The sequence below is a fragment of the Pecten maximus genome, chromosome 7 (assembly GCF_902652985.1).
Source record: "Pecten maximus chromosome 7, xPecMax1.1, whole genome shotgun sequence".
In the NCBI taxonomy this organism is placed as follows: domain Eukaryota; kingdom Metazoa; phylum Mollusca; class Bivalvia; order Pectinida; family Pectinidae; genus Pecten; species Pecten maximus.
In genome coordinates, this window is record NC_047021.1 from 19097314 (window position 1) to 19124224 (window position 26911).

At 35.3% G+C, this 26911-nt stretch overlaps 1 protein-coding gene across 2 annotated transcripts; it reads right to left on the bottom strand.

Annotated features, from left to right (window-relative positions):
• Positions 1-845: 845 nt before the first annotated feature.
• Positions 846-26736, bottom strand: LOC117331816 (guanine nucleotide-binding protein G(i) subunit alpha). 2 transcript variants are annotated; one of them, XR_004533656.1, is made up of 10 exons: positions 26397-26572; positions 21563-21605; positions 20148-20289; positions 11203-11360; positions 10575-10703; positions 9284-9413; positions 6067-6220; positions 5506-5698; positions 3528-5025; positions 846-3494 (listed from the first exon to the last, which is right to left on the bottom strand). XR_004533656.1 is itself a non-coding variant. In XM_033890716.1 (9 exons), exons 1-8 carry the CDS (start codon positions 26512-26514, stop codon positions 5508-5510), a joined length of 1065 nt encoding a protein of 354 aa, XP_033746607.1. In that variant the 5' UTR covers positions 26515-26736; the 3' UTR covers positions 846-5025; positions 5506-5507. The 2 variants fall into 2 exon arrangements, 1 of the variants encoding a protein (XP_033746607.1); XM_033890716.1 differs by having other exon boundaries at positions 846-5025; positions 26397-26736.
• Positions 26737-26911: the final 175 nt, after the last annotated feature.

The window sequence follows — 26911 nt, forward strand, 5'->3', positions numbered from 1 at the left end:
ATGTGACAGTACGAGAAAAGTCATGTGATTCAATCATGTGATATCGGTGTCTGGCCATACTGAATTGTATTTACCGTACCTGTATACATGCTAAATGGCTTACAAAGGCGGTGTCAGACATTGAACAAAACCCACGGCTCATTAAGAATGCCTGGAAGATGACGGGACTACAATAGGTTGTGAGTTTACGTACATGCGTATACAGTGATACCGATGAACAGTTCTCCATTGCGAATGATTTATACTCCAGGGAATTATTTGCTCTGAATGTTTGAATAAAATAAATAATTTGTTTGATTTCAACTGTTATGGTAAATATCTTTTCGAGAATCAAGTGATGTGAAGTGCTATGTATACATATAACCTTACATAACTTACAACAGCGTGGGTAATAAAGTACCACGTATTCCGTGTGACCATCCGAGATCCTCAGGACCGTACCTATTATACTTAAATTAACTACATGTAAAACGTAGTCTAGAAGTTAATTAAGTCCGAGTTCAACCACAATATCAGTGTTCAGTGGTTTTTTTTTGTGTGTGTATGAAATTTTGATGTTTTGTGATATAAAAACACACTCTGATATACCATTCTATCATTATTTTAACGGCGATGTTTGCTCACCAACTAAAGATTACGGTAGATTCAAAATGGACGCCACTTAGTATTCTTGTCATTCTTATACAAATATTCGTGAGGGATTTTAATTCGCGTTTGACTCTCCTCGCGAATTAACGCGAAAATAAATCCCACTCGAAATATAAGTGATTTACAGTATTACCCAAATTGAGTTCAGTTCTTGGTTCATCAGCTGTAGATCTAGAATAAAAATAAATAAAAATGTGTATGCTTACATGAACCTTTTATTCCTACAATATTATACAAAGATTTATTCACAATACATACAAGCATTTCTCCTGTGAACAAGGTAGCATTATAACACAGTAAGAGGATAGAAGAGAATAGATACAGTACCCAAGACAAAAATGCCATCAACATTTCTTGGATTTCATGATAGTTTTGTTTACACACTAAAAAATCAGTCATAATTCTTTTGAAGACATAATACATATCCAAGGCTGGTAATTACTTACCCTGAACAACAAATACCAGCAAAAAAAAAAAAAAAAATTATCTAAAATTGTACATATGTATACACAAATTCAAAAATTCTTAATTGGCAATATCTTGATTTTAATTTCCATGCTGAAATATATATATATATATATACAAATGAAAATGACTCATAAAATGTCTACAAAATATTAATGTTAAAAATCCAAATGGTAATTCATCTGCTTCCTGTTTTTGTCACATGAATTTTGATACTGCATTAATCAAAACTATTATTCGGTTGACCTTAGCGCATGTCTATGTTGACCTAAAGTTAACACAATGGACATTCAAGAGGTCTATGTTGACCAAAAGTTAACACAATGGACATTCAAGAGGTCCATGTTGACCTAAAGTTAACACAATGGACATTCAAGAGGTCCATGTTGACCTAAAGTTAACACAATGGACATTCAAGAGGTCTATGTTGACCTAAAGTTAACACAATGGACATTCAAGAGGTCTATGTTGACCTAAAGTTAACACAATGGACATTCAAGAGGTCTATATTGACCAAAAGTTAACACAATGGACATTCAAGAGGTCTATGTTGACCAAAAGTTAACACAATGGACATTCAAGAGGTGAGTTCTTTATTTGTTGAGTTTGGAAATAATTCCTCAAGGATTAACGAGATTCGATTTTAATCACAAGCATTTATAAGTATCAAAATTACCTTTATGAACATCACTTGACATTCAGTTTTACAAAAATAATACCTCTCCATAAACATTAGGCAAACTATTCCTCATGATTCTTACACAAACAAATAAAAGAGCCGTAGAAAATGTATTAAAGTTGATAAAAAACAGTTGAATACATTATATACTGACACTTAGTATTTTGGCAGTTTTTTTCAGTTCCTGACATATTTAGAATGTTTCATAACCTATAAGAAGAAGCTTGGACAAACATCAAGCAGAATCGGATAAAACACTTACCGTAGGTTTCGAATGCAAATGAGTCAAATTAAATATGATCAAGCATGTCCAATGCTTAGTCACAAATCATTAATTTAACAGCCACTTTCAACAACTTTACCATAACAGTTTCATCTCTGAATATGCAGAGTGAAACTGTAACATGATTAAGGACATTCTGGTCATTAAACAGAATAATTTCCTCATTTCTGTCTGAAATACACAGTAAAGTTTAAGCAGTGTTCGTGGGACATCAGCGGTACACAGACTGTAGCACTAAACACAACAGCCTAATAAAACTCAGCCCTATACCAGTGTAAAAATAAAGTTTGTAAAGTTCTGTTTTTGGAATGGAATAGACAATACAGTTATGTCCCTTTACGGTAGGTAAAGTACAATACATTCATCAATAATAAATTCCTTCCTCAGTTTTTTTAATTTTTTTTTATTGAATTTGACATCAATACTGGTGTCCTTAAGAATAATGAAATGTATTGATACAGACAAGAAACTGTAATTATAGCAAAAGGAAACTAAAATGCCAGCAGAACTTGGATGAAATTTATGAATCAACATGTCACATACACAATCGATTAATTCTCGCATCTAATTATATAAATGAACACAAATTTGATCATTGAGTATACAACACGCTGAAAGTGTTATACGGTGGAATATAGAATGGTAATGACTTAATAAGAGTTGCCAAAGAATTCAAACAAACTCCATATATCTTTCCTACAGATGTTCAAATCTGGAAAGTCACAGGCCAACCCCCCTCAAAAAACACTATGGTTTGAAATGCTCACCACCCCATCTAAGTAACAGCAACTTACATTCAGGTAAATGAAGTCTTCAATATAACATCAAAAGCAGTGAAAATATCAAACCATCGATAAATGTATGACATCAAAATTAAAATAAGCAAAGTTCTATAAAGACATAAATAAATAATTGTACAACATGGCTCACAAGCATACTCCATTCATTCTTAAAATAATAGTTTACAATTCACATTGTGTATTTACAATTGCACATGGTTACTTCCAACAGGTAAGTGGTCACCCACCCTAGGTAAGTCATTACGTATGCCAGGCATGTTATCTACGACATGTTAATCAATGATGACATGTAAGTCACCTACCACAGGTAATTTATCACCAAATGACAGGTTAGTCACCTACCACAGGTAATTTACTACTTGTGACAGGTAAGTCACCTATTACAGGTAATTTACCACTTGTGACAGATAAGTCACCTAACACAGGGAAAGGACCTACCGTATTACAGGTAAGTCACCTACCACAAGGAAATTACCTATAACAGGTAAGTCACCTACCACAAGAAAATTACCTGTAACAGGTAAGTTACCTACCACAAGACAATTACCTGTAACAGGTAAGTCATCTACCACAAGGAAATTACCTGTAACATGTAAGTCACCTACCACAAGGTAATTACCTACAGTTAAGTCACCTACCACAAGGAAATTACCTATAACAGGTAAGTAACATTATCTGTATTGATCACATTATATATACTGGTAACATCTTTAGTATCAATAACACCCGACAGTCTGCGATTGGTCCAGAAATCTCACCAACATCAGTTGATCTCCAACAGGATTGTATTACAATCACAAGCTACCTGCTACAGTGTTGGTCCATACCTCTGAATAATTGGTGGCAGATTAATTTTTTTTTTTGATAACATGCTATTCAGTCCAATATTGAAATAACATTTGGTTTGTTCTTTAATTTATAACATCAAACATACATTAAAAGTGAATATGTTGATCAATTATTAAAATGAGAGGGACTTGTGGTTTGGACATTGATATATATGTACATTTACCCGTCACAGCAGCTTAAAACACTATGACAAATTTCATAAAATATCAAAACAATATTGAACAACAGCACCCAGTGTAAATAGATTGACATACAAGATAATACCATTGTACCACATCAACCATACCGGTGTGGACAGCTCCTAATGACAGTGGACTACAGGATGATTGATGAATGATCACACTTGTTAATGCCAATATTTAAAAGCTTGTTTTATGAGTTAACACAAAAAGTACACGTATACCATTACAATACCTACATGTACTTCAAACAGTTCCTGTTGATCTGCTCCTTTTCAATGAAATTTTCTCTTCACAATTCAGTTACAGAGAGAGGAGAAAATCTGCTAAAAAGTGTTGTATATACTTGCACTGAATACCTAACACATATATATATATTGGAATGCATTTCATTGTTGAGCATCTACAGTCAGTAGGAATACCTTCATGTTTTAATCAGGAGTAGATTCGTTATAATATTCTCATATTAAAATCAGATCATTGTTCATAATAGAAAATATTCAGCAGTTTCTAATTTGATCTGTTCAAAAAATATTTCTGTTAATTTTGCATACATAATGTTCTATACTTGTATCAAAGATTTATTTGGGAGGATACTGTCTTATTCTTTATAGATATTGAAAAACTAAATATTCTATTTTCCTTTAGGAATTCCAGCGTGCTCAACCATTGTATGACCAACATATAATTGTGCCTTTGTGTTGGTTTTTCTAATCAATATTACTGATTTTCTTACATATGGGACAGCCAAATATGATGTCATTTAATATGGCAGTTAGTGTCTGTGCCTTGTCCTCTGGTCTGTATCTTGCTCCAATCATGTGAAAAGGTATCCACATTTACTAGAACAGTACAAATTCTGACACAGGTCACCGTCTTCACACTATGTGAATCATGTCATTTTTCACACTTGTACACAAAAAATAGATCACAAAATCCATGACACATAAGTAGGTCGCTGTAGCAGCCACTGTTATGCACATTCTGCAGAAGCATAGTTGATGAGGATTACTTGGTTGGTCTGAACAAGTCTGTTCTGGCTGGTTCAGGATCCAGTCATCTTAGCTGGCCTCAGGTGTGATTAAATGACAGTTCTCTTCATTCCTAGTCTTGATAAACTTTCTGCAACAGACCATGAAATCTTAACAAAGATGTACAGCTTAAGAGGGACCTGAGCATACAACATTGAGTGCCCTTTATTGGATCTCTGTAAAACTGATCAAAATGGAACATGCACATCAAGGGACCAAGGGGAACCTGCATATGAATTTGAGAAAGATCCATGAAGAACTTTCTGAGGAATTGCAATAACAAGAATTGTTTCAAGACAAATAGATGCAGGACAGACACGATCACCAGATAAAGAGCAATTTGATTAAACCATTTTCTGGTTGAAATCCCTTGTCACTACTGAGGCTGTACGATAGTAAAGAATTTCTATACAACCAAATACCATGATAATATTATACTTAACTTATAATTAAGATTGTATAATTAAGATTGTTTTAAAATCAATTTGCCTTATTTATTTGTTTGTTTGCTGGGTCTAATGCCCCGTAAAGCCAGGGTCATATTGAGGCATTTCCCCCCTAGTAAACTTACCTTTAAAACAGACCACAGTCTTTTAGATTGTTCTTAATGATAACGTCTGTGACTGCATCAAATACAAACTGGACATTATTAGTGTCGGTGGCACAGGTAAAGTGAGTGTAGATCTCCTTTGTTTCTTTACGCTTGTTCAGATTCTCAAACTGCACTTGGATGTAAGTTGCTGCTTGTTCATAATTGTTCTCACCTTTGAAATGAAAATTGAATAATGGTACAATTCATTTTCTGTATAATGATAAGATGGCTCTCTCAAAATAAAAGACAGGGGAGATTACTTTGTTACATACTGCATATAATGTGTGTTTGGGGTTTAACATTATCACGACAACAAGGAAACACCAAGCAAGTTTCAGACTTGTAAAGTAAATCAGACTTCACAATGATGTCCTAAAACTCCACATAGTAACTATATCTATCAACCTTGATTAAAATCTAGTTTCTGTGCTGATTCATTATTTTGGCCTATATCAGGTGAATATGAAAATGATTGTAGTATTGTCTATTTGCAGCTCACTATTGTTATAATGAAGCTTATTTTAGAAGGAAGAAACGAACCTGAAAACTCTGGGAAGCATATGGTGAGGGCAGACTTTTTGATTTTCTCTTCAAACAGGTCTTTCTTGTTCAGAAAGAGGATGATAGAAGTGTCTGTGAACCATTTGTTGTTGCAGATTGAGTCAAACAGTTTCATACTCTCCATCATTCGGTTCTGGAACAGAAATAACCACATAAAGCTAGCTACTAGTATATATTGATTGAATTAAGGACTATGATAATGATAAGTGACAACAGTTTTGTATCCAGCAACATGGCAAGAATCATTTCCCCCTTAAGGTAACAATGTTTATCAGTACAATATTTTAAACCTCTCAACATGGCAAGAGTTATTTCCCTTTAGGCAACAATTCTCATTAGTACAATATTTCAAACTCAACATGGCAAGAGTTATTTCTCTTCATTAAGGAGTAAGGAGTGCAACAATGGAGTAGGGGTGGTACAATGGAGTAGGAAGTGTTAAAATGGAGTAGGGAGTGTCTCAGTGGAGTAGGGAGTGTTACAATGGAGTAGGGGGTGTTACAATGGAGTAGGAAGTGTTACAATGGAGTAGGGGGTGTCACAGTGGAGTAAGGGGTGTTACAATGGAGTAGGGGGTGTTGCAATGGAGTTGGGAGTGTAACAATGGAGTAGGGGGTGTTACAATGGAGTAGGGGGTGTTACAATGGAGTAGGGAGTGTTACAATGGAGTAGGGGGTGGTACAATGGAGTAGGGGGTGTTACAATGGAGTAGGGGGTGTTACAATGGAGTAGGGAGTGTTACAATGGGGTAGGGGTGTTACAATGGAGTAGGGTGGTACAATGGAGTAGGGAGTGTTACAATGGAGTAGGGGGTGGTACAATGGAGTAGGGAGTGGTACAATGGAGTAGGGGGTGTTACAATGGAGTAGGGGGGTTACAATGGAGTAGGGGGTGTTACAATGGAGTAGGGAGTGTTACAATGGAGTAGGAAGTGTTACAATGGAGTAGGGGTGTTACAATGGAGTAGGACGTGTACACAATGGAGTAGATGTGTTACAATGGAGTAGGGGGTGTTACAATGGAGTAGGAAGTGTTACAATGGAGTAGGGGGTGGTACAATGGAGTAGGGAGTGGTAAAATGGAGTAGGGGGTGGTACAATGGAGTAGGGAGTGTTACAATGGAGTAAGGAGTGTTACAATGGAGTAGGGGGTGTCACAGTGGAGTAAGGAGTGTTACAATGGAGTAGGGAGTGTCACAGTGGAGTAGGGGGTGGTACAATGGAGTAGGGTGTGGTACAATGGAGTAGGGGGTGGTACAATGGAGTAGGGAGTGTTACAATGGAGTATGGGGTGGTACAATGGAGTAGGGAGTGTTACAATGGAGTAAGGGGTGGTACAATGGAGTAGGGGGTGGTACAATGGAGTTGGGGGTGTTACAATGGAGTAGGACGTGTTACAATGGAGTAGGACGTGTTACAATGGAGTAGGAAGTGTTACAATGGAGTAGGGGGTGTTACAATGGAGTAGGGGGTGTTACAATGGAGTAGGGGGTGTTACAATGGAGTAGGACGTGTTACAATGGAGTAGGGAGTGTTACAATGGAGTAGGGAGTGTTACAATGGAGTAGGGAGTGTTACAATGGAGTAGGGAGTGTTACAATGGAGTAGGGAGTGTCACAGTGGAGTAGGGGGTGGTACAATGAAGTAGGAAGTGTTACAATGGAGTAGGGAGTGTTACAATGGAGTAGGGAGTGTTACAATGGAGTAGGGGGTGGTACAATGGAGTAGGGGGTGTTACAATGGAGTAGGGGGGTGTTACAATGGAGTAGGGGGTGTTACAATGGAGTAGGACGTGTTACAATGGAGTAGGAAGTGTTACAATGGAGTAGGGGGGTGTTACAATGGAGTAGGGAGTGTTACAATGGAGTAGGGGGTGTTACAATGGAGGAGGAAGTGGTACAATGGAGTAGGGGGTGTTACAATGGAGTAGGGAGTGTTACAATGGAGTAGGGGGTGTTACAATGGAGTAGGAAGTGTTACAATGGAGTAGGGGGTGTTACAATGGAGTAGGGGGTGTTACAATGGAGTAGGAAGTGTTACAATGGAGTAGGGGGTGTTACAATGGAGTAGATGTGTTACAATGGAGTAGGGGGTGTTACAATGGAGTAGGGGGTGTTACAATGGAGTAGGGAGTGTTACAATGGAGTAGGAAGTGTTACAATGGAGTAGGGGGTGTTACAATGGAGTAGGGGTGTTACGATGGAGTAGGGTGTTACAATGGAGTAGGGGGTGTTACAATGGAGTAGGAAGTGTTACAAAGGAGTAGGGTGTTACGATGGAGTAGGGAGTGTAACAATGGAGTAGGGGGTGTTACAATGGAGTAGGGAGTGTAACAATGGAGTAGGGGGTGTTACAATGGAGTAGGGGGTGTTACAATGGAGTAGGAAGTGTTACAATGGAGTAGGGAGTGTTACAATGGAGTAGGGGGTGTGTTACAATGGAGTAGGACGTGCTACAATGGAGTAGGGGTGTTACAATGGAGTAGGGGGTGTTACAATGGAGTAGGGGGTGTTACAATGGAGTAGGGGGTGTTACAATGGAGTAGGGAGTGTTACAATGGAGTAGGGGGTGGTACAATGGAGTAGGGGGTGTTACAATGGAGTAGGGGGTGTTACAATGGAGTAGGGGGTGGTACAATGGAGTAGGGAGTGTTACAATGGAGTAGGAAGTGTTACAATGGAGTAGGGGGTGTTACAATGGAGTAGGGAGTGTTACAATGGAGTAGGGGGTGTTACAATGGAGTAGGGAGTGTTACAATGGAGTAGGGGGTGTTACAATGGAGTAGGGTGTGTTACAATGGGTAGGAAGTGTTACAATGGAGTAGGGGGTGTTACAATGGAGTAGGGATGTGTTACAATGGAGTAGGGTGGTACAATGGAGTAGGGAGTGTTACAATGGAGTAGGGGGTGTTACAATGGAGTAGGGTGGTACAATGGAGTAGGACGTGTTACAATGGAGTAGGGAGTGTTACAATGGAGTAGGGGGTGGTACAATGGAGTAGGGTGGTACAATGGAGTAGGGGGTGTTACAATGGAGTTGGGGTGTTACAATGGAGTTGGGGTGTTACAATGGAGTTGGGGTGTTACAATAGAGTAGGAAGTGTTACAATGGATACGGAAGGGTTTATGACTGAGAAAAATTGATTACCAAACAGTACCGGGTACTTGTTACAGCTCACTGTGGTATCTATTACTCACCATTTCCTGGTCTTCCACCAGTGTGAGATCATACTCGCTCATGGCTACAATGAAGATGATGGCTGTCACACCTTCAAAACAATGGATCCACTTTTTCCTCTCTGACCTCTGACCTCCCACATCAAACATTCTGTAAACATAGCATCAAACAAACTGAATTAAATCTACAACTTACAATATATATATATATATATCAATCAAACATACATACGTAAAGACAGGTTCTATTCATGAACAAGACAGGTTCTATTCATGAACAAGTCTCCTACCCGCTCTGGCTAAAAAAAAGTAGCTTTCACCTTGAACTTGACCCAAAAAACCTGAAACTGAAACTTGTCCGAGATATTATGGTCCTTTATCATTGTTCAAATGAAGCTGCTAGAGTGCTGACATACGTACAAGGAAACCTATAGTCTCTGTGGTTTCACCGGTGGGGACTTAATACTGGTGATATAGATTTAAAGTATTACATTACCAGATAAACACATTGTTTACTTTATCTCCTTAACCCTGTGACATCACAAAATTTCAGTTTCGTGATAAACATCTTCATGGAGCCTATTGGTTGATTTTTTAAGATTTAAAATGCAAACCATTTTTACAAGAAATACAAGAAATCATATATTTATTGTGTGTCCCTGCTTCTCAAAGTCTAATTAACGGTAAATTGTAGAGGAAATGGAATCCGAAATAAGTGTTGTTCCAGGTTTGGATATGACAGCAAAAGTACTTTAAAAATTAAGCTCAAACTCCAGTTAAATGGAAAAATGCAACATTGTACAACTGATTACGAAATCTAATTAATGTTAAAACTGTTGGGGAAATTTGGAATCTGGATTTTTTGTTGGGATGGCCATGCATAGATGTAAGAATACTCCAGGTTTTGTTATGACAGCACATGTACAAATGTACTAAGAGAGAAACTCATCCACCAGCTACACAGACATTTTCTACACTGTTTTGAAAATTGACACAATCCAATTAACTGACAAGTATAGGCTTATATCACAATAGAAACCATGTGCTGAGATGCTCTTGCTCATACACCTGTAATTATTGAACAAATCGCGAGTTTAACACAAATGTTGATGCTGCTAGAAAAGTAACACCCATGTCTCTCCATGATTCCGTTGCACATGAGACAAAAATTGTATAAATTGTATAAAAGACCTTGTACATTACTGATGTCCATCAGATACAATAATGTATTTACCAAACACCAAATGTATCAGGTGCAAGCGTCCTTAAAAGAATCTCTATTCAAATTATAAATACATGTACAAACACTTACTTAAAGTGAAGATCTTTAAACGTGAAATGTGTTTCCACAATGCCGGTTGTTTTCACTCGCGTTCTCAGCACATCTTGTTCCGTGGGAATGTAACCAGACTGTGATATTCTGTCTAATGAACTCAGGTAGCTAGAAAAAATTACAACATTGCCATTACAGAGGTATTCACAAATTTTTAATATCTCATATTTTCAATTATTTAATGAATATTGAAAATTTATAACTTATTTACCTTTATACATGAAAATATTTTTTGAAACCCCCCCCCCCTTTTTTAAATTTGTTTTTTGAAATTGTCACCCATCTCTAAGTGGCATTAATTGGGTTTTACAAAGTAATGAAAATAGGAATATTTGAATTATTTCATTACATGTGTGTTTCAAGGTTAATCATTTTCAACCTGACAGGGACTTTTAGGACTAATGTTAGGGTTCCTATACTCATGTCTGAAAAACATACGAGACACATTATAGATCTAGATATATTCACAACCGCATTTCACACATTTATCATGATCAGAAAACTTGTTAATAAGGTGACAAACAGGGAAATTATCATATGATAGCAAGCTCATCTAAACAATTAAACATAATAAGCCTACTTCCTGGATCACTTTTATCTGACTTACTATTCTGCAGAGTCATTGAGTTGGTACTCCCGTGACCGACCAAAACATTCTTGCACACCAGAATCCTTCCACAGTCGTTTCATGATTGCCGCCAGTTCAGATGACAGCTCGCCCTCATCAGTGTTATTTGTCAGAGCAAACAGTTGCCGAGCATCTTCCTGAAAAAAAAGTTATTTATCAATATTACAGAACACAAACACTAATTAAAATAACAATAAAGACAGCTTGCTGGTATTACCAGAGGCTATGATACTGAGTCTATTAGAGTGGTGGATACATAACCTCAGGTAAAAATCTGAGGTTTGTGATTCAACGCTCCCTACCTATGTCTATCTGTGATTCAACACTCCCTACCTATGTCTGTTTGATTCAACACTCCCTAGCTACCTGTCTATCTGTGATTCAACACTCCCTACCTATGTCTGTTTGTGTTTCTTGGGAAGCTGAGAAATGTCTGTGCTGTTGTGGTCGTGTCCTTGGGCAAGACGCTTTATCTCTATTGCTCTGTTTGGCATGGGACGGGCCAGTGAGGAAGTCACCAACTACTACAAGGAGACCTCACCTCAAAATGACCCTGGCTGATCAAAGGGCAATATTTGCAACAAATAAACCTGGTATTACCAATGATATGACCTTGAACTTAGGTTTTACATTTCCATTAAGCAGGTTCCTATTGACTGGTATTAGTCTATGACAAGACACAAGCAGAGTGAGCCAACCCTGTTTCCTTTTGAAGCATAGAAAATGAAATTTTGCCCCCTCCCCCCCATTTTTTTTTTTTAGAAAGACCCATTCAAATTTGATAGAGGTACCCCATTTTTATCTCAATGAAAATGCAATGTGATAAAAATGGTATAACCAATTATCAATACGGAATCTTCTCAAAATTTATCTATGGCTGAGAAATCTTTTTAATATTGTATATATAAGTTATCTGTACAACTTTGTGAAGAAGTTTCTGATAGAGATGGAAAGTACAATTTTTGAAAATAAGAGGCCATCAAAATTACATATCCATCAAACTTGCCTATGCTAATAACTCTCCGCTGGAGATGTATAGCTATATAGATAACCCAACAGCCTCACTGCCTGACAATCACTGTCCATTGCATTTGAACCCATCTTAATCGTGGAATTCTCTATCAGTTCTTTAGAAGTGCTGCAGAATAAGCTAGATGTTAATCAATTTATTTTACTATAATGTTAAAATGTAGCAAGTACAAAAATTGATACCGAGTAATACTTATCTACTTTATAATTTAACTTAATAATATAAGTTTATTACAAATTTGTCACCTTCCCTGCTTTCAATGTACAATGTAGAATTTTAAGGGTGCATTTTGAGTGCATGTGGTATGCACAAAATTTTTGGTCAACAACACAAAAAGTAGGCTAATATGACCCATGATTATTTTTGACTATATATACACAGGAATCCTTCCGTGCCAAATCTGATGTTATTGATTGTTTTAAACCTCAGTAATAGAATGTGTGAGAAAAAACAGCCATGTATGTAAATATGTTTATTGTGGACAAACAATTCAGGCCCAAACACAATGTGAATACCTGTGTTGTTTGGCAAAGACTGGTTTCCGTCAATTATGATTCACCGAGTACTTTGTCGTAAAACACAATATAATAAATACTGGGCTAATAAGGTTGTAAAATAAGAGGATCTATATGTAAAAGCCTTATTCACTTGAGGAATGTGTATATACACATTGTAGTGTTCCTCTTGGGTGTGTTGGGCTTCTCTGGAAATTTATATGATCATGTATAATCATATCAAGTTAATATCTACAGCAGTATCTATGACGCTGGCAGTCGAAAGTTTTCAATAAGAATAACACAATTATATGTCTCGGCTGTCCCACTTTGTCACTATACTAAGTTTTAAGCAGACTCCAAAATTGACTAAAATTCCAGTATTTTCCCCAAAACAACCAAAACATCTAGATCTCCACTTGATAGTATGGAAGCACTCTTATACAGTATAGACTTGTATGAATAATGATGCATTGCAAAACAAATGCCAAATTAAGCAAAATCACTAATTCTCAAAATTCACCTAAATGTGTCATTTTTATCCCAAATATCACTTTCTGAAAAGGGAAAAGAAAAGGCATTGATTAAACATAAAATTCACTCTAATTTGGCTATAACCTAATTTGTAAATCAATTGGAGAAGCAATAAAGATTTTATATCAATTTCTCACAATCTAAGGTTTTTAAACCAAAAATACAGCAAAAAAAAAGAGAAAAAAAGAAAGAGAAATTCATGAAATCTAGATGAGATGTCCATATGTACTACAACAATTATATTGCTGGTTTAAAATTTGGTTGAAATAACATAACACACACAACTTTAAAAAGTCCAGAATCCAGGCATCAGTAAATTGCAGAGTTGATGGACCATACATTCTGTATGGTATTCTGTAAATGAAGGCGATGTTAAGATATAGGTTAATGATCTACTTTTTGAGCAACAGACCTAAATTTTGTCGTCACCACTGTCGCTGGTGGAAATGTATAAAACCATAGTCTCACTTTGGGACTTTGTTGCAGGTGAGACAATAACAATGCTATATGTAATTGTTTTTCATAAAATTGCATGTATGCTTGAAAATGAATACATGTTTATTGATGTACTAAATCATTGGTTTTATACAAGTCCCTGCAAAACCTGTTTGCCCTCGGTAAGACTTTGTTCCATCTGGTAATTTGAACAAATTTGGTAAGAATATATCTCAGTAGATTTTCAGTCCTATTAAAGCTAAATCAAATCTACCTGCCAATGTCATTGTACACATAACTACACATGTATACATATTTGTTATTTCATTAAAAAACCTCCAGATGTAAAAGACAATTTCTTTTATTTTGAAAGATTGAATTGCTTGTCCTACGTTGTCATGCAGAGTTTGGCAAGCCATACAATGTATGGTATGGCAAATATCAGATTCAGTTCTACCTGACCCCTATCCTGCTGGAGAATTGCTGCACGAAGTCTGCCTGATAAATAAGAATCTCCTTTCATCTGTGCCACACAGCCAGGCCATTCCTAAGTACATGTCCTCGCTATGATGAGGGTCATGTTTCTGAGTCTCTGTACAAGTATAACTCACAATCTAGCAGTCACTTATAACAAGAACTACCTTCACTCTTAAAAACTCTCAGATCTGGTAAAACATCTCTGAAATCTGGTAGCCCTAGTACTGATATTGACACTGCTAAGTATGATTTCCATAACCAAGCTACAGGAATATTCCATTTAAATATTTTAAAACTATTAATTCAACAGGCAGAAAATGAAAGCAAAAATGTCAACAAAATGGTGTGATAGTTTAGGGGCACATTCCAGAGTTGTGGCTCATCAGATGAAGATTGATGCATATAAATGTACATACAGCACAGCTTAAGCTCTGTTTTGTCTAAGTAAGTTAACAACCAAAAAATTCAACATCAGCAGTTCATAACAGGATGTTCAAACAACAACATTTTACAGCTCCAAACTAGGTCTAAAGCTATTCATGGAAAATTGTCAGGTGGTAATGATCCCTTAGGTTATAATATTACTGGTTTTATATGGGGAAATACTTCAGCTAATACAAGTGATGTTAAGAGTACATAATGAGCTCTACAAGTCAGTAGTAGTTAATTCAGCCATTGATTGACTAATTACACCTCTAAACTAACCCTTCACTTACATCCAGTGTACAAAATTTTATATTTAGACAGTACTGGTGCTCTTCATCTTAAATTACTAAAAAAAAAAAAAAAAAAAAAAATTCATATGTGTATATCTTGCCACATTCTCTTATCCCCCAAAAAACCCAACACTTTTCATGGACTCTTGCTAAATTCCATAAAACCATCGAACTGAAAGTGCAGTAAAAATGGACATCACTACAGCGCCTATTGATTTTCTGAAAGAATTTTATCTCCTTTCCAAACCTTATAACCAATAACTCTTTCAGTGACCTTGGCTGTGTGAGCGTCGCCCTGGTAACATCCAAAGACGTGCACTAGTCTGAGTAGTCTAGCTGCTGTCTGGCTTTGGGACCATCAAATACATCAATTAACCTTTTTTTATTTCCTTTTGTCCAGACTTTAAACTTACAATCAGTCAATACATTGCAAGCAAAGTGAAAGTTGTTCTGCACATTTTTTTTTTTAATTACAAAATATTTCTGTAGAGAAAATACCCTATTGTTGCTTGGCCTATAGGTAGTACGTTAAGTGCCATATATACATGTTATGTGGCACATTTTATAATATTGTCCAACACCAATATAGGTTATCATCAGTGTCAGTAGATCAATGCTGAATTCATGTACAGGGCACTTCACCCGAAGTTGACAATTGTGTATTCCATTGATCAGCCCTCGTCAGGGCCATAAACAGTCGCCACATAATGTCTTCACCACTGTTCCCAGTATACAACTGTAACAGAATACCTAATAGGTTCTCTCCATTGCTTGTGTGTAAGGCAACCTTATACAGGACACAATAAACATTTCCTGCATAGTCTCTAGACAATGTACCTATATCAGGGCAGTACAATATTCAGTATAGTTTCTGTCCTTCCTATAATTATTGCTACATTATATAGGCTTGTAGATATGGGGAGTTTTTATCAATAGACTGAAAGGCCAACTCTACTATGGCTATTGAAATAGCTGGTCAATCAAAGAACTCATTTGAACATAAGCATTTATTTTGGCTTTGACTGCATCCATGTTTGACCTCTCTGGCCCTTGAACCGCCATTCATTCATTCATTCTGAGCTTCCTTGTAAAAATACAGGCTATGATTTGTGAATACATGCATATGCATGTACACTTTGTAACTTAAAGACTTCAGCTCAAAAGTTCAATATCAATATTATCAGGAAAAGATACCTGATAAACTTCCTCCTCACAATCAATAGCTTATCACATCCATGTTGTTAAAATATTGAAGTTGTTCTAACAAAAGACATGTTTAGGGTACACCAATGCAAGATACCTAATTTAAATTGATGTTTAATACCATATAAAATTATCTACCTGTAGCAGCTACCTATCTTATTCCTAGCTGTAATCTTTGTAGCAGCTTCCTATCTTATTCCTAGCTGTAATCCTTGTAGCAGCTACCTATCTTATTCCTAGCTGTAATCCTTGTAGCAGCTACCTATCTTATTCCTAGCTGTAATCCTTGTAGCAGCTACCTATCTTATTCCTAGCTGTAATCCTTGTAGCAGCTACCTATCTTATTCCTAGCTGTAATCCTTGTAGCAGCTACCTATCTTATTCCTAGCTGTAATCCTTGTAGCAGCTACCTATCTTATTCCTAGCTGTAATCCTTGTAGCAGCTACCTATCTTATTCCTAGCTGTAATCCTTGTAGTAGCTACCTATCTTATTCCTAGCTGTAATCCTTGTAGTAGCTACCTATCTTATTCCTAGCTGTAATCCTTGTAGTAGCTACCTATCTTATTCCTAGCTGTAATCCTTGTAGCAGCTACCTATCTTATTCCTAGCTGTAATCCTTGTAGCAGCTACCTATCTTATTCCTAGCTGTAATATTCCTAACTAGCAGAATGATTAACAAGGATATCATCTTCCACAACTGTTTATGTGAATCCATTTTATGATACAGTTATAGATTTTCCTGATCTGTCAAGTGCATACACACTAGTTGTACCATGTAGTGGGTGTTGGTGACCTATTGGGTTTATAACAGGGAGTATGCTGTGACATTAATGATGTACCAGATATGAATATTATTGCTTATGATCTACCTGAATGATGTTATCATGTTTATGATCAGTGTTGAGTCGACTCTGATGACCCAGGTATAAAAATCCTATCTACCAGGTAATATAATCTACCTGTTTTAGATACATAGGTGTAGAAATGTATGCATAAAATGACTGTTAGCATCAGATGTAAATATGTTTATATCAAAAGTAATTACAGACAACAGCTACAGTATATATATTTGTTGTCAACTTGTTATAAATAAAAATCTAGCCATACATATATGGAAAACATGTACAGTTATCTACAAAACATAACCCCATTTAGCTCCATCTTTGATCAATGGGCAAAAATACAAAGTCTAACTATATAGGTTTTAGCATACTAGCTAACCAAGTGATATTTTAGAAAAAAAAACTGCAAGTTTGACCTACATTTTTATACTGCATGCTGAAAACTTTCACATAACATGAATATCTATGAGTGTTAAACATGAGGCTACATATGTTTACATTTTAATTTGTTGTTTGAGTCATAGAACTTCTAAAGGAACCTATGTAATGTAGAAAATTTTTATGCAATGCACTTGTTAAAGAAATACCACTAAAGTTTTGTAGTGGAACTGGGCAGGGCTGGGCACTGGTGACCAGCTGGTAGCTTATTTATTACAGCATCTGTCTAGGGTCTGAGTTCAGAGGTCAAGGGTTCAAATCCAGACCTGGTCACTGCCTCTCATATAACTTGTGTTTCTTTCTACAATAAAGCATGGTCCAATTTTGGATGAACAATATTGTGTCGGCATTAAATATATCTGATGGATTACTTCTGAAGATTTCCTAATGAATCTAGATCATTAATAACAAGTGAAATTACAGTTATTCAATTAATAATACCTTAGTCCAATCAGCATTGACACACTGCTGTCAGGTTGCAAAGAGATTTAATTAAACCTGTTCATCATATTTTTTCAATACCAGGCCTAACAAAATAATTGTTGTGTTTCTACAAGAATGAGACTTATTAGCATTGATTTTAATGGAAAATTTATCAGACTTGAATGGTATAATTAAACACACATGCACCATGGCAGGCAATAATTATAAGCTATCACTGTTGGTTTAAAATGTGAAAACTTACTTCAGGTTTTCCCTTTCATAAAGAGCTATTGCTAATTAAAAAAAATTATAATAAACCTTTAGATCCGACACTGTCAAAGAAGCTAGCAGGACCCCACCTTTTATGATTAATTATAAACGAATGTTAGTTAAGAAATGAATCATGAAAGTCTGACAGAGCTGTTCGAGTTTCCTTTGGACTTAATATAAAAGCAGATCTATAGCAATGAAGTGAAACGTTGATCAGTATATACACCGTCAGTCCATTCATCAGAATTTATTACTGCATGACTTGACCTCCTTGTAACATACCCTGGCATCCACATGTTCAAGATGTCATGTGATCAAGAGGGAAAATATTAAGGTCGGAAGCCATTACTATACACACTGTACACTTAGAGATTACGGAGATTAATATTGAAATCTTATCTGTAGAAAATGTTTTCATGTTTTTACAAATTTTCTTTGTGAAATGAGAAGGAAAATGTCTAACTATATTCAGAATAAGGCAAATACATTTATATTAAAGCAGGTGAGAAACTGCACCATGTGTTTTAACAGAATGAAAATTGTGTGGTATCTGTGGGTTACTGAGAGTAAAGACAATACGAATACAATCTGGGTGACAGATAGAGTAACGCACCATCACTCACTGAATCACTGAAACTATAGTGTGTAGTCTCATATACTGTATATTGGTTTACTTATGACACATATCTAGGCAAATGCCACACAGAATATATAGCATTATGTACACGGCAATGTGATGGCATGCATATATGTTCCACACTTTGTTTTACATGTGATTGATAGTGTATAACTTTGTAGAGCTGTTATATTTCCTGGTGCCAGTCAGTGATGCTATGCACATGAAGCTAAGTGATCCTTCTCATTTAAATTATGAAGATATACATCTAGTTACAACAAATTCCCTGAAGTGCTTATCTTGATCATCAGATCACTGATTTTGAAAAGGTAATCCGAGTAAAGTGTTACAAAAATCCTGATTGACTTGTTTTATTTACCTAATAACAAATTCTATTTTACTATGGACTGAAAACCCCAAACAAAACATACTTAATCCTGTTTCATTCATAAATTGACAAACTGTAGTAATGAACACAAGTTAACAGACTTTTCACCAATTCTATTATAAACACCTTTGGGCAGTCAATCTACTGAGAAGATTATAGTGGTCCTGCTCATTCCTTAACAGCATTTCATTCATAAAAATTCATTAAAAAGTCTAGACTATGAACCATTTCAGGCATAAATTAATACAAGTGTTTTACTTTGCACTGAAAAAAAAGACAATAAAAGAACAAATCTATAACTAAGAATTTGTAATAAGGAAGGCTGTCTAACACCCCAGTATTTATAAATGACCTGTCCTGTGAATGTCTCCAGCCCTAGTACACAGTTAGCCCAAGGTAATGTCCAGTCTTATCATTAATACCACATTCTAGCGGTGATTTAGTAGTTTGTACCACCTGTATTTATACAGTATAAACAGACATCAATCAATATCATAGTTGTTGATCAGAATACTACCTGTGAAGGTGATATTAGATCTACAACAGGGAAAAGGCTGTGCAGTTCTTTGGAACATGCTTTGGACAGAATTTAAGAAATGTTCAATGTCACTATAAAAAGCTTAAAATGTCAGTTATTAATTAATTCAGCTTAGTTGGACTGGACCCTTTTCCTGATAAACTGGTATAATAACTCTACTACTCTTTGATGGAATGGAGTATAAACCCTGATTAACTAAACAGACTGTTTTGACACATTTATATTGTGACCGAGAAGTTGATGACAATTGGTGAATCTGTGTTATGAATCAATGCAACACTCCACTGTGAAATGTATTTCCAATGGTTGATACACACTACTCTGATTCCTATACCGGACTTATCACATTACACAACATCAGGCATATCATTTGATCCATGACAATGTTAAGACTGTCACCTGATCTGTTTCACTAAACTCATTTAACCCTTTCGTTCTACACTGAAGACATACATGGTATCCAACCAACAAAAGCACTGCTCCATACGAGAAACAACAAAAATATAATTTAAACTTACCGCTCTGTCAGGGTGTCCAAACTCGATCTTGAGTTGTCCCATGGCCCTGATAATGGCCATCATAGATTGGATAGCATTGCTGTATACCACCGGCTTGTACTGTAGACATTCTTCTTGTGAGTAGCCCTTCTCATGGATAATTCTAAGATGAAAGGTAACATGTCTTATATACAGATATGGGATAATTAAAATTCTGAAAGGTACAGTGAAAACATTTACCAGCTTCCATGATTTGTATTGAACTAGTACACCAGCTTTAAGGTTATTGATGTTTAATCATTATGTTTTTAATACTAGTAAACATATGTAGCCTAATTACACACATAACATAAAGACAATGATCAGATCAGGAAATCTTTTGAAACATTTAATATCATTTGGTTTTTTTGAAGGTTAATTATATAAGACAACATTGATTACAAACAACTTAACAAAAGTGACATTCTTTCGACTCCTTTAATTACTTTACTATTTAATATATACCCACACTCTTTATAAAAACATGTTTGTTTGAAATTCAAACAATTATGTTTGAAATTCAAACAATTAAATTTTGGTTTGAAAAGGAAAATTTACATTTTTTTTGTTTTTCATTATACCTGTTAATCAAGATTGAATTGAGAAATGTATTGTTACAGCTCTGCTGCTTGATATATATGACATATATATATATACATAATCTAGTACATTATACACATGATACATAATTAAATATATTATACACAAACTTTTATATTCAGAAATAAACTTTCTAATGTGAATGTTGCTGATTGTTTTTCCACATCAATGACATCACTATCCTTCCAATATATATATTGATGTGATGTGGTGTGTATACAGATGTATCTTTATCAATTGATATATACATAGATTCAATACTCTTATATAAGTTCCCATGCATGAGATTCTTACAGCTATAGTCTTAAGAACAGAAAACTAGCAGAGATCTAACGACTATAGTGTAGGATCAAATGACTATATATAAAGTAGGATCATATTGAGTTCTTATGAAATTAATTAAGAGATATATGTAAGGACTTCAAGTACTGGTACATTTATTTCGAAATAATGTCACAAATAGTACAACTAAAGTGGACAACGAGGACACAGTTTTTAATCATGGAAGCCAAAAGGTCTACATTCTGGAACTACTTACAGGACTATAACTATCCTGGCAGAGTGTGTTTTTTTTTTAATTACTAATATTACTATATGTTTTGGAAGTGGGGCCAAAATGCGGAAATGAGGCCTAATGTATGTTTGAATATTGTCACTTGAAAAATTAGAAATTATGTTTACTAGTCAGCATTTACATTTAATTGATGTGCAATATATAAAAAATTGATTTTTTTTTTAAATCATACTTTCCACTTGCTTTGGACGCCAAAAATATTGGCAGTAAATGTAGTACTTACTTCATCTGTTTCACAATAGTACTCTTGCCCGACTCCCCAGCACCTGTAAAAATTCAAATGTGATGTCAATAAATTTTATCAATAGGCATAATTATATAACATGTCAACTATTCATAAAGCAACCCTGGAATCCCAGATCTTTACAGGTCTCACTAACAACAAAAATGTCTTTTTGTAAATATACTTTAAATATACCTGACAACAGTAATTGTCAAATAGACTTTTTACAGTTTTAAAGGAGCCAAATAAAAATTTGGACTAATAAGAAATTCTACATCGGAAAAAGTCTATTAATACTGATATATGACACCAAGTTAAACTTCTTCCCTTGACACAAAAAGTAATTTTCAACAAAAACTATCCAAAAAATCTATACAAGTCAAAGGATTAAAATCTGGATGACTCACAAAGGAAAGGCGATTACACTTTCTGTTGAACAAATGCTCAACTATTTAACAGGACAGATGTGAAAGCTATTTGAAGATAACATCTCTTGGCTTGCATTCAACATGCCTTTTACATTAAATATTGAAACCTTTATTTACATGCCTGCCAAAGAAAATAAGCATTGTTGTCAAGATTTATATATAATTATATACTCTTAATCTCATTTCTAAATTTGCCTATAAAATCAAACTGTCAGGTGTCTTGCTAATTTAAAATTTGACCAAACCTACTGCAATTACATTTTTGTCTCATTCATTTTTGGGACACATGTACAACTTCACATTTTTCTATACATATTGGTGTGACCTAGCTGGAATCTGAATGATGACTTACAGGGTATGTAAATATGCATTATAACCAACAAATGTAACATCGTTGTTTATTTTGTTAAACCAATGTAGTAGCAGGTTTCTCAAACAAGTGGTCCATGCCCACAAGGTTCACACAGTTACTGATGTTTATTTCATTACCAATTTATCTCAAAACTTATTTTGATCCATTTGTTTACTAGCTCCTGTGTGTATGCTTCATGGAAAAGCATCAAAAGGAAACTAAATACTGTATGTCATATGTACTGCATCCACTCATATACTTCCAATCCTATCACAAACAAAACTGATTCAGAAGTTGATAAAGGCCACATAACTTTGATAATGAGTGGAGGCAGGGTGCGAAAAAAGCACTCGTCCTGGATGAGTAAAATTTGGCTGAGGACGAGTGAATGTCGTCATGCACTCGTCCTTAGTGACGAGTAAATTTCAAAAGAAAATAATAAATAAATCATGTTTATACATATTGTCTTTGGCGTTTATTCCACGAATTCTATAGAATTTTCTAAACAAATTAGGATTAAATCATTAAATCATTAAAAAAAGTACTTAAAGCAGTTTCATCGAGCAGTGAGCCCTCTCTCCGCGATTGCTCTGCAGAAGCGTCTACATGATACTGATGCGTTTATGTGATCAAGAAGGGCGAGACTAATACAGGTAAATGACAGAAATAAATCCGGGACCCGGTATCATATCAAATACGACAATTTTTAATGGCACTCATATAATGACAATATTTGAACACAAGCGAGTCACACTTCTGTACACTTTTATCTCTCATTTTTGTGCATTCTAATACCTAATATTAAAAAGTATCACAGGCTAGTGTTGGGAATCGGTTGAATTTTTGTGATCGATCATCACTTGTGTGTAACCAATCGATGATCGATTAAAATCGATTAATTTCCAAATGTATTTTTTGTCTTAATGTCACAATATTTTGTGAAATGCTTTCAACAACAATTTCAGTAACAAATAAACCATTATACCTACATGTATACTATCTTTATACCTACATGTATACTATCTTCCTGTGTGTTTATTTGTTTATTACACAGATAAAAATGAACCAAAATTGTTTTTTTTTAAATAATTTTATTCAACACATAAAAAAACAACAAAAGGATTGTTTATTGGAGTATTTAGCTAATTGGAATTTTTTGCACGGGCTGTAAAATGCTTTAATCCATCCGTTATCGAAAGTCTAATATACTTTGAAAACGAAAGTAGAACTGTGACTTACCATTTTACCAATAGTTTTCGTCATATTTAAAGTATCAGTACTTAACAGACATTCTGCTTCTCGTTTTCATTAAAAACCAAAATGTTTCCATAAAACAGACCCTGTGAGTTTACCGGGAAAAAGATTGTATACGTTAACGTTGCTTCCATAGCTAGTTGCTTATATTCTCACAAACGAAATCTTAGTCATCGGTACGTTTGCATTCCCCCTAGTATTACTACACTCTACCAGTTAATGTGACGCTTGATTTTGTATGATACAAGCATAACCATTTCCCGCAAGCGACTGTGTTGTAGACATTGTCAAGCTGAATTTGCGTATGTTTATCTGAAATCCGGCTAATATATTTTCATAAAACCTGATGTAGGGCACTTCCGATGAAACTCGATTACAGATTTCTTACTCGATTAATTGATCAAACGTCTCAAACAAGTGATACTCGACGACCTCGATTAATCGGAACACCAATATCACAGGCAAATACATGATTGAACTTATTTAAAACAAAATCCGGAAAAAAGGTTTTTCTGATTAGAACCGACTTGTTAGTTCCTGTTAGGCCATGGCGAAGCAAACGATATACTGACTCGTTTTTTAAGGAAATGTTCACAAAAGTGTAGTTCAAATTGTATAATTACAACTAGTAATGATCAAAACATTTTTTTTGAAAACATATTTACACATGTTTTGTGTGTTTTTTTAAAAACTGAAGTTGGAGGGACGAATGATTCTAGTTCAGGGACGAGTGGTTCTCATGAGGCACTCGTCCCCTTGCTTTCAAAAATATTTTTCTCACCCTCAGAGGGATATCAATTTTCATGCAGTTGCAAATGTTGTTAATTTTTTGTGTGCATATAATATGACATAAAGTAACAAAGAGTTAAATTTTAAATGGGACACTAATTGTAACTTATATTACTTCCCATTACTGCTATATCTTACGAGTCCTTTCTAAAAAAAAATCAAAATTTATTTATTTCCTGATAATTCCTTAGAAGTTACCATTTTCTCAACACTACACAGCCTATATATGTGTAATTCTATAATAAATACACCAGAAAATAAATGAAATCAATAAAGTATAAAAGGTTTTCTTTGAAGTTACAAGCATTCTCATAGTCATGCTAGTATATACATTGAGTATTTGGCTAGTGCTGCAACGGTAATCCGTGGTACGGTATATCGCGGTATAAATAGCACGGTTCGGTTCATGGTATTTTGATCTCGCATCACGATACGTTCACGGTTCAGGCTGTTTCCGATATTCAGCGTGGTAATTTGTATCGCTAAATTTATTTAAAATCATTTAAGAATCAAAATTGTCGAGACAAAGTCTTCCCGATCTACTGTCAGGAATCCTGTATTTTGATTGGCTGATGACGACTCACAGATCTAGGTTATTTCCTAACATGAATAATGTTTCTCGCCACTTCATTAAAGGCGTAATTTGCTACAGATCGTACGGCGTACGCCAATCATGTTTATCCTGTGTAGATCCAAGAGCCGTCCACGAAAAAAAATATTTCACTCATCAATAACAGGGCCGTTTTCGTTTTTGCGGTACAAAAGGTTGGACCAGTGTTGTTAGTTTATGAAATAAATACAGACCTGGTGATTTTATATTACTTTCAGACGACCCTTGACAAAGACTTCTTAGGCATGTATTAACATTTGCAAGTCCGTTAAGTTAGGCCTACTATCAGTATTATGTTTGAAATATTACATTTAAATACTGACGGACCGGTTTGTCCTCATAAACGAATTACAGGCCCAGATCAATTGGAAATTGAGTAGAATTCTAATTGAAAACAAAATAATTCAAGATTTAAATTAGATAATTTAAGAAGAAAACAATTAATCTTTGTAAAACATTTATTAACCCAATGTGTCAATTGTCAAAATGTCTTATTGCTAATAATAAGCATGTCAAAACTTCTAAGAGTCATTTTTTAAAATTAAATTTAATTAACATTTTGATAATTACAGCTGTAATATGATGGCTAAATTTGTACAAATAAGTAACCTTGATAAGTGAATTCGTGATAGTGCCCCTTGATTTGTGTTTGAATCCCTCCAATTTTCAGAGGAGGGGTAATGTTACACTTTATCCCGACAGGATAAACTAATGGAACATGCTGTAAATGTACTGTGATACGTATCGTACCGTGAGACAAGTATCGCGATACGTATCATATCGTGAGGGAAGCGTATCGTTGCAGCACTATATTTGGCTGTTATTTAAATCATTGCTCATTTGAATAACCACTGTAAATGTAAACTGATATCTATGACAGCATCAAAGCTGTATCCGAATACACCACGGACAATCTGAATTGCAAATGAGAATTTAAACAGCTAAAAAAACTTACCAGTTGAAATTTAAAATTTAACCATTTGTGTAAGCGATAATTTATCTTAAATTTGTACACGGTGGGCATAAGGTTAATACTATATTTGTCATATTTCAGGCTCTTTTTCATTAAAAAAAATAAATGAAAAATATCATACAGTCCATGTTGTATAAATTTGACCCAGATAATACATTTCGTTGATGAAACGAAATGAACAAAATTACATGAATGTAAAATGTAACACGAAAGGAGTGCCAATGCATTAAAGAACTTTATACAATATCAACTCGGCAACGTGAAAGTGTTTATTTACTTGCGTGTGTCAGTTGTCATTACATATTTGTGACATGGGTTGGGTTGGCGATGGATGACAGTTGTGTTACCGGAAATGAAGACAACCAGACAGACTTTGAGGTTCTTGATAAATCAATTAATCTGTTTAAGAAGAGCTAATTACAACTTACCTAATAAAAGCAGTTTGACTTCCCTGGCAGCTTTTTCTCGATCCTGTCGAAGAGTTTTGTCAATTTGTTTTGATCTCTCCACTGCCGCTTTGTCATCGGCCGAAACAGCACATCCCATATTTACGGCCTGGTTTTATCCGGTATCAAAATGTTAGTTAATTACAAATAAATGTATATCTGACTGAACGTTAACACTAATATGTCCTATTTCAGTTGTGTTAATTCCCGTGACAATCACTGATGGTCTCGAATTACAATTTCCCTCTATCAATGGACCATCAGTGTCTCCGGTTTGGAGAAATCATTGTCTTTTTGAAATAACATGAAATGCCCGGATGTTTACGGGCACCTTGCGTGATATCGCGAGATTTCTGACGACCAAAGGGACTTTCTCAAAATGCATTTTCTACGTCACTTGACCAAATAACACGTTAAAGATCAGTCGTTTGTAAATTAGTCTAAGCTATCAAAAACCACACGACAATTGCGATGCAGTAAGTTTACATTTATAATCT